We start from the raw sequence: 9,501 nt of genomic DNA on the forward strand, positions 1-9,501 counted from the left end.
TAAAAACTCAGCAGATGTTCACTCTAGGCATGGGTCCAAGCAGAGAAAACCGGGCATTGGCACCAGCCTAACCAAGGAAGCTAGCCCAAGGCAGAGCAGTGCATCTGGCAAATCCCAGATGCACTATGAGATGCATGTAGAAGGAGGCTGATACCAACTTCCAGCTGATAAACCCAAACTTCTGTATGTGGGACAGTGCGTGTGAGTGTGCCATCTTCACCTTTCATTTTAAAGTTGCTTCAGCTCCATGAGACCAACTCTACTTTTGTGAATTGCTTGACTACGATCCAAAATACGCTTGGGTTATTTCTTCTTTCCCTGTAATATAAATGCCAGAGTTATTTGAGCCATAGAAACCTATTCTACTGCACTCCTGGAAAGCTGAGACTGTTCATGTTACAAAAAAACTACAGCCATCACTAGACAAGATTCCAGATTCTGCTGGCTAAAGGTGCTGGCTAAAGGTGCTGGCCTGCGGCGCGTGGGGGGAGGGGGGAAACAGCCGCAATGGCACCCCAGCGGGATTGCGCTGCCGGGGGCGGTGTGCTCCCCCCGCACTCCTCTTCCTTCGCCAGTGCTGGCATGAGTTTCTCCTGCACCACACAATAAGAGGGACCCTTGTTCCTTCCACAACAGCCAAAGAAGGAGCTCTGTACCATAGGCACATGAGGATCAGCAGAACTTCGAGTCCAAGCAAGATGTTTATAGAAGCCTGCAATCTATTTCTCTAACACTTGCAGTGTTTTTGCACACATTGGCGAAGTGACAATGTCTCAAATATATGCAGCTGTGCCTTATTCATTATTTCTGCTGCTGTGCATTTATTCATCTCTTTTAGTAGGACCAAGGAACAATTGCCAACAGAGTTTCCTCCCAGTGTTGGAGGAGCACTTCCTGACATGAGCTTTATATAGCAAATGGGTTGTTCAGATCTATTCCCCCCCCATGTGTACAACTGGTGTGTTCGCTTCCACACAGTCCATTCTTCTCATTCCTTGGCATTCACTGCTATTTTGCTGTTTGCCATCCACACCAATGGGGGGAATTTGACTGAATGTTTGTCTTTACTCTGTTACTTTGCTGCCGCTCCACCTTTTCCCATTCTGGACATGTATACAGTGGTATCTTGGTTCTCGAACTCAATCCGTTCTGGAGGTCCGTTCGACTTCAAAAACCTTCAAAAACCAAGGCTCAGCTTCTGATTGGCTGATTGGCCCCGGAAACAATGCAGACAGCTGTTTAGCCTCCAAAAAACATTCACTAACCGGAACACTTACTTCTGAGTTTGCGGCATTTGGGAGCCGATTTGTTCATCAGCTAAGCCGTTTGGGAACCAAGGTACCACTGTACGTGTTAGTTCTGTACCTGTGCATGTGTTCTTAAAAAAAAGAAAAATCACCAGAAGCAGACAACCTTGACCACCTCGTAGGTATCATTTTTTCCAGTGGTTAAAGTGGAGGCTTGAAGTTTTGGCACTTCAAGACCCATTTCTATGGAGGTCTTGTACAAGCTTGATATCTGGTTATATTTGTCTGCTGTTTAATTTTGGGGGTGCAGAGAGGCAGTATAAAAGTCCCCAAGAATACCTTGAAGGGCCCTGTAACAGTTGACAGACAATCACATATTTTCCCACAAAAATGGGGGGGGAGACCACGGGACAAAATTAGTCTTCCGGGGAAAAAACCCCATATAATAACTTTTTAAAGGCCAGTGTATGTACTGTGATTGCATACCTTGAGGCAACCATCAGTTATCCACATTTACTTGAGCCAGTATGGTGTAGTGGTTAAGAGCAGTAGACTCGTGATCTGGGGAAGCGGGTTCGCATCTCCGTTCCTCCACATGCAGCTTCTGGGTGACCTTGGGCTAGTCACACTTCTCTGAAGTCTCTCAGCCTCACTCACCTCACAGAGTGTTTGTGGTGGGGGAGGAAGGGAAAGGAGATTGTTAGCCGCTTTGAGACTCCTTTGGGTAGTGATAAAGCGGGATATCAAATCCAAACTCTTCTTCTTCAAAAATGTTCTCAAGAACTCAGCCAATGCTTATTCCAAGGAACCTCAGAGTTCCCTCAAATACAGTATGAAAACTGCATGACAAAGTGTGTAAATTCATGTGTCATTTCAAGTAACTGTCATATGGTAAGACAAAACATTTATGTACACTCTGTACACTTCAGGATGTGTGAGACCAAAAGCATCAATAGCTACGGAGACACTGCTACAAGCCGTTTCATAGCTGATGACAGGGAAGTACCAGAGGCATTTGTGTTACTTGGCTGTTGGATTACAACCTTTACGTTTTTTATATAAATAATAATAATCTTACATTGTAAACACCCAAAAGGAACTAAATATCTGGACACATAAAATGGCAACGAACAAACCAATCGAGAGACAATAAATACGTTTGCGATTATTACGTCAAAATTATTAACTGGTGGGTTCCACATGTAGTGGGAAAAAGTAGTGATAAAGCGGGATATCAAATCCAAACCCCTCTTCTTCTTCTGTGTGGAAATCCTCCTTCGAACTGGGTTGTTGAAATTCAGAGGTGCCATTACATTGCAGCAATCTTTGGAAATAGGTGTCAAATGCATACTTAGGAGTCACACACACATCATTTGGTATTGGGGGCTAACTAAACCAAATGGGTAGGTTGTGATTTGGTAGTGAACAAATGGGAGTAAGGGAGAGTTCTAGAGAACACCCCTCAAAACATCGCCACACACATATCCTGCCCCCAAAATGAAGTGGGTTCCCCCCCAGTAATGATTTCCCACACCAGTGGTGACTATGACGACATAATAGATTTTTTTTTTTTACAAATTGGATTTTTCACAGTAAGGGAAAATCCGGATTAAAAAAGAGTTGTGCCTGGCATTTTGATGGCGACGATGCCACAAAACCTGTATACATGAGCTGTTGACATTGCAGAATAAATTCCTGCCTGGAAGCGTCCAGAGCCTAGTCTGGAACCAAAATATGTATAGCTTTATGTGTCTCATATTCTGCTTATAGCAAGAACAAAAGAGCTCCTGGCTGAACTTGTGAAATGGTAAGAAGCTTGAATAAAAATCAAACTTCGGTAAGACAAGTGTTTTGGCTCAGTGTCTGCTTTCGGACTACATTTCTTTTAGGTTTATTCATAGCATACCAGAAAGTGGCCCTTAATTATCTACTGAAGGATTTGCTGCGAGTCGGGATTCTCCCTGCCTCCCCCCCCCCTCTTAACAGACAAGAAAATAACTCTAAAATTAGCAAATGCTTCACATACTCCATCCCTTACCCAGGTCTGTTACTGTTGCTTCAACATTTGCTTTTTAGAGGTTTCAAGTCACAACTAATGTAGGCTTTGGAAGGGGGGGGGAACCTGCCCAACATGTGATTAATGACAGCCAAAGCTAAGCCTGGCAACACAGTTTTTAAAAAATGTTGCTATATTCAGCTATATTCAGAAGGAGATTTTGCTGAAAACCAGAGAAGGGCTGAGGCGCAGTATTAACAAAAGAGATAATCCTGTTTGATCGTTTCTATATCGCACAAATACATTTCCATGTGCTAAAGCCTTCATAGAGTGGGAACGGCATGAGCAAAAGGCTGGTTCTGAGTTCTGGACTGATCATTCTAAACTAAGCAAGGAATTATAGATTTGTGAACTGATCACCCTTCCCTTCAGAGTTGTTGTTGTTTTGAAGTAGCATGGTGGAGGGTAATGATGGACCGCAGTGCGGCACAACAGGATGGGTGGGTAAATCCAATCTCCTTGTGAGCTTTATGCCCTCCCCCTTCCCCCAAGCTGCTATTTGCCTTATTGGAGAACCCATATTGCATCCACATACATTTCTCCAAAATGCGTAGGAGGGAAGATTATTTCACATGAAAACAGTGGGAGAAGGGTTAACACCCTTCTTCACCCAGTTGGCTTTGGTCTGTCTCGGGAAACAATGGAGGGGTGCACCTTTGGGGTGAAGTCAAATTGTTGGAGGTTACAGTGTTTTGTGTTGTGTATGGACCTATAGGGTCCATAAATTACCATATAGCATATATTCAACACAAAAAACAGCGACAATTAGTTGTTGACAAAGGACAGCTGGACATATGTTGTTGTTTAGTTGTTTAGTCGTGTCCAACTCTTTGTGACCCCATGGACCAGAGCACGCCAGGCACTCCTGTCTTCCACTGCCTCCCGCAGCTTGGTCAAACTCATGTTTGTAGCTTCGAGAACACTGTCCAGCCATCTCGTCCTCTGTCGTCCCCTTCTCCTTGTGCCCTCCATCTTTCCCAACATCAGGGTCTTTTCCAGGGAGTCTTCTCTTCTCATGAGGTGGCTAAAGTACTGAAGCCTCAGCTTCAGGATCTGTCCTTCCAGTGAGCACTCGGGGCTGATTTCAGAATGGATAGGTTTGATCTTCTTGCAGTCCATGGGACTCTCAAGAGTCTCCTCCAGCACCATAATTCAAAAGCATCAATTCTTCGGCAATCAGCCTTCTTATGATCCAGCTCTCACTTCCATACATCACTACTGGGAAAACCATAGCTTTATCTATACGGACCTTTGTCAGCAAAGTGATGTCTCTGCCGACCCCATTACCTTCTGTAGCTTAGGGCGTCATCAAACCTAAATCCGGCCCTGTGGAAGAGACATGTTTTGTTGCACTTGAGGCAGATGAAGTTGTGGCAGATCCAGTTGTCCTGCTGCAGACGCACTCAGGTGTTTCTTCTCTTTGTGCTCCTCCTAGCGGTCATTCCTCCTCTGGTCACTGCTGTGGATAGACAACCTGACTGTTGTTGCACTGTGGTCGTCTGCAAGGGATTCCCACAAGGTGGTTCCGATTCAATTTGGGGCTGGAGGCACGGTTGCTATAAAGAGATGCTAGAGCCAGTCACATATCTCAAAAGTTGCAACTAGTTCATCACATACATACACAGCACCTGATTGACAGTTGCCACTGTCAGCTGGTCACTTGAGGTGGAAGGAGGCTCACTTCAGATCCTTTCTGCCCTCCACTTTTCCTCCGCTGAGCAACAGAAGCCTCAAATTCAATCTCCCTGTTTACTCGTTGCTTTGAAAATACCATTCACCCAGATAATGATAATGATCAATAATGCACAAGGCATATATTGTATCACAAGTGCCAGCTGTATTGGTGCAATATTTCTGCACCTGATTTTGGGCAATTTCCCCTTCACACTGCAGCCCTCTGCCACATAGCTTGTTCAGGAAGGTCCTGCAGCCCTGGGAAGAACGTTTTCAGGGCCGCACAAGACTGCAAGGGACAAAAGGACAAGGTGTCTTCAGCTCATGCAACCATTGGGTACGAGCTGTTGCTGATCTTGTAAGTTAGCCCAGTTGATCCCTTGATCTCATATCCATACTTAGCAAGATGTATAGTCATAATTGATTCTGGTGGTTTGTTGGGTTGTGCATGTGTGAGAAAAATATGGAGGTGTTATGCCTCACCCCCAGGAAACGAAATAGAATGCCAATCATTGAAGAAGCTAAAATAGTAATATGCATGGGAGGCAAGTGGACTTTATACTTGAACTGTGTACCTGCAAAGCATATACTCCTCCTGGCCTTCTCCACTAGTGATGTGTGAGTAATTCAGTCTTTCTAGATTTCAATATGAATTGACCTGTTCTGCACCCCCTCAGCTACTACAGTGGTACCTCTGGTTGCGTCTGCTTCAGGTTGCGTCTTTTCAAGTTAAGAACGCGGCAAACCCGGAAGTGTTTACTTCCGCGTTTCGCGGCACCTGCGCAGAAGCTTTGTGCATGTGGAAGTGCTCTCTCACCAGAAGTGCCGCTCTGGTTGCGGACTTTTGGGGGTGTGAAGGGCACCCCAGAACAGATTGTGTCCACAACCAGAGGTACCACTGTACATGGATTGAACTTTTGTTATCTACCAGCTTTCTCACTTCTCAAATGTTCCAATGCCGTTATCAGCTCAAAAACTGTATCAAAATGCTCCTTTTTTAAAAAACAAAAAACCACACACACACACACACACACACACACACACACACACACACAGTTTACTCTAATAGAAAACACATTTTCAAGTGTGTTTCCTGAAAGGAACCATGTTTAACAATACATAATTTAATTTAAAAAAATTTAAAAGCAGATTAATACAGAAATGGGATGGGATGGGCCACATAAATAGGATGGGACTTTCATCTCCATGGTGATTATAGCATTTGTAATTATCAAAATGCATTCAGTGTTGTTATTACTGTATTTTATTTTATTTTATTTGTGTGTGTGTGTGTGTGTGTGAGAGAGAGAGAGTGTTAGTTCTGCATGCTGAAGTTAAAACAAGATGTCCGAATAATCAAATGTGCATCTCTTGTTTTTCACTTACCTTACAGATATTGGCTGACCAACAAGGTTTTCATCAAGCGACCTAGCACAGGACTCCTAATGTACACACTTGCTACGAGGTTCTGCGATGAAATTCATCTCTATGGATTCTGGCCCTTCCCGAAGGATATAAATGGAAAGCCAGTCAAATATCATTATTATGATGACTTAAAGTATCGATTTTTTTCTAATGCCAGCCCACATAGGATGCCATTAGAGTTTAAAACTTTAAGTATGTTACATAACAGAGGAGCACTTAAATTGACGACGGGGCGGTGTGCGCAGCAATAAAGCACAAGTCGAGGACTAGGAGAAGTGCCAGATATGGGATTCGCCACACAGATTTTTATGGACGAGCAGTGGGATCAAAACAGTGGATTTATCCCTGTGCACTGTACCAAGCCATTGGAGAACAAGGAAGTGCACCGGAACTCCCGTACCAGCGAACATTTTTACCTGTTGAAGTGCTAAATCTCGAGTGCAATGGTTCGAGTAAGTGCCACTTTCTCTAAGATCAAAGCTTGAATGTATAAAATCAGTAGTGTTTACAAGATCCAACGATGCATTCATCACCTGTTAAAGAAGCAAATAGTCCATTTACTGCTCATTTGCCAACACAAAGCCTGGCAGCGTGTAACAAAATACCCAAGAGGTGGGATCTGCCCTTGAGGAAATACTTTGCATTTGGCAGCAACAATCAAGGCGGAATTGGCAGAGCAGTAGATAACATCACAAACATCAAGCAAAATACCTTCAGCTGGGGGCATCCCCGGCTTTGTATTATAACCTTTCTCTTTTTCCTCCCTGTTTTTAAAAATTGTCATTCATTTTCTATGGTGTTTGGGTATTGGAGCCCCTTAAGGGATTTTGACAAGATAATACTATGAACATTTTAAGTAATCGTCGAGAAGTGGTCTTAGAAGATCTTATTTTTTAAACAAAATCTTCATTGCATCTTATTGCGCAGCTTATACATTGCAGCTGAAGTTACCTCCACGTGACAACTTGCTGCTGCTGTAACACATAGAGCCAGCCATCAGGTTTTGCCCCCGCAGCCCTATATCTCAGCACCAGCCACTGCTGGGAACATGTTCTGCTGGAGAAGGTGATGTTGGGACGTGTATGGAAAATGGGAGCGGGGAGGGTCATCTCACTAGCTTGTTCTGGATGGTATAACTCGTTGAAAAAAAGCTTAGGGTCTCCCAACTGCTTTTAGGTGCTTCTTTTAGGGTGAACTGCATGTTACAATAAACACACAACAAAAGTGTGCTCAAACTTCTGAACAAAAAGCAGCTGTGAAGTCACAATCCGGACTGGTGAAACATTCCTCATCAGGGCTCCAAACTAATTTTTCTGCTAACCTCTTCTGTCCAACTGCTGAGGGCTCCCGAGTGTATTTAGGAAAACTCCATACGAAATACACGGTGTGTACAAACTTGTATGGAGTGTACATTTTTATCTTTGGGAGACAGATCGTAGCAAGGGCAAGGAATTTTCCACAGGATACTGTCCTGATCTGGGTGTGTGTTCCAGATCCCAAAGTTGCTTCTTCTTCAAAACAGAAGTAGTTACCGGTAGTTTAAACATACTTTTTTCCCCTGAAAGTGTGTTTATTGTAACATTTAGTCTGGTCTAAAGTACAAACTTAGCAGAAGCTAAATTGCAAGCTAGCACTTTTAAACAATCTGATGTTTCGAGCTGTCTTTAAGGCAAGATTTTTGTTATGAAGATGATATTGTTAACAAGCAGGTGCCCTTACATTTGGTGCCAAAGATTATGCTGATTTTGTAATCGATGTAGATTTGTTTTCCTTCAAATGATGAAAACGTGTAAAATTTAGTACTTGTTGCTGTGCTGCTTTAGAAACTGTTTTCAGTCTCCTTTTTTGCTGTTTATTTGTTTACTGCTAACTTGGTGTCTAGATTTTGTTTGAAGGACAAATTCCTTAACTTGACTTTGCTTTTTATATAGGCTTTGAAAATCTGAAACAGATGCTTTCCCTTTTTTAAAAAAAAATCAGACTATGACCATAATATTCTTGAATCAAGATATTTAATCACAATTAATGTAAGTTATAAATAACATTGAAATGTCAAAGTCTGTATAGTTTAGTTGGCATAGTGGATTTTGTTTTTCGTTTACAAAACCACTTTTAAAATGCAGATTCTTCATAGTGCTGGACAATATGTGCATTAGTCCTGTTCTATAGCATTCTGATGAGCAATATGTGAAAATACCACTGACGAGTTCCCTTGCCTTTTCGCTTCTTTGAAGCTCCACTTTCTATATGGGGCTGTATTTTTTGTTCTGAAACAGCAGACAATGAGAATTATTAATGGTTTTGTATGAACAAAAAGGGTTGTAAACAGAATGGCTGTAAATCTAGAGTATCAAAGCACAATTGATGGAGTGGCTTCAGAAATGCATGTTGGGGGAACAATCAGCGGTTCTCTCATGTGGTTTCACCTGCAGATTTATGCCATATAGAAGCAGAAGAATAAAAAACTAGAAGAAAAACAAATGCAGAATAACTCTTCATTTTAGTCCTTTTCAGATATTTAGGGCCCTTTTCACACAGTCATATGACCTTCACATATTTAGTGTGTTTAGCTGAACAGACAGGACCCATGCAGGTTTTAGTGCTCAATGCGTAATAGTCTGAGAGGGACCTCAAGAGAAAAATAGTCCAAAATAAAAATTCCTCAGGCTGCTTAATGACCATAATACAGTGGTACCTCGGGTTACAAACACTTCAGGTTACAAACGCTTCATCTCACAAACTCTGCTAACCTAGAAATAGTTCCTCGGGTTAAGAACTTTGCTTCAGGATGAGAACAGAAATCATGTTCCGGCGGCATGGCAGCAGTGGGAAGCCCCATTAGCTAAAGTGGTGTCTCAGGTTAAGAACAATTTCAGGTTAAGAACGGACCTCCGGAACGAATTAAGTTCTTAACCAGAGGTGCCACTGTAGTAATGTTGGCATGTTTCCTTTTGAAATATAGTAATGTTAGAGCAATCTAGCTAGACTGATTTTCCATAAAAGGTGTTAGATTTCACACAATCACCTTAAAGAAGTTGAGACTAGTGCCTTTTTCATCCTCATGCATAACTTCAATCCTATTACTTAATTCTTTTGTGT

At 42.5% G+C, this 9,501-nt stretch overlaps 1 protein-coding gene across 1 annotated transcript in view; it reads left to right on the forward strand.

Annotated features, from left to right (window-relative positions):
- The window catches only part of ST8SIA4 (ST8 alpha-N-acetyl-neuraminide alpha-2,8-sialyltransferase 4), a 98,345-nt gene extending 89,295 nt beyond the window's left edge, over positions 1–9,050 (forward strand). The window contains exon 5 of the mRNA XM_035100005.3: positions 6,371–9,050. Within this exon, the coding sequence (XP_034955896.3) occupies positions 6,371–6,653 (283 nt within the window). The 3' untranslated portion in view covers positions 6,654–9,050. The remainder of the gene's footprint in view (positions 1–6,370) is intronic.
- The last annotated feature ends 451 nt before the right edge of the window (positions 9,051–9,501 follow it).

The sequence above is a fragment of the Zootoca vivipara genome, chromosome 10 (assembly GCF_965207765.1).
Source record: "Zootoca vivipara chromosome 10, rZooViv2.hap1.1, whole genome shotgun sequence".
In the NCBI taxonomy this organism is placed as follows: domain Eukaryota; kingdom Metazoa; phylum Chordata; class Lepidosauria; order Squamata; family Lacertidae; genus Zootoca; species Zootoca vivipara.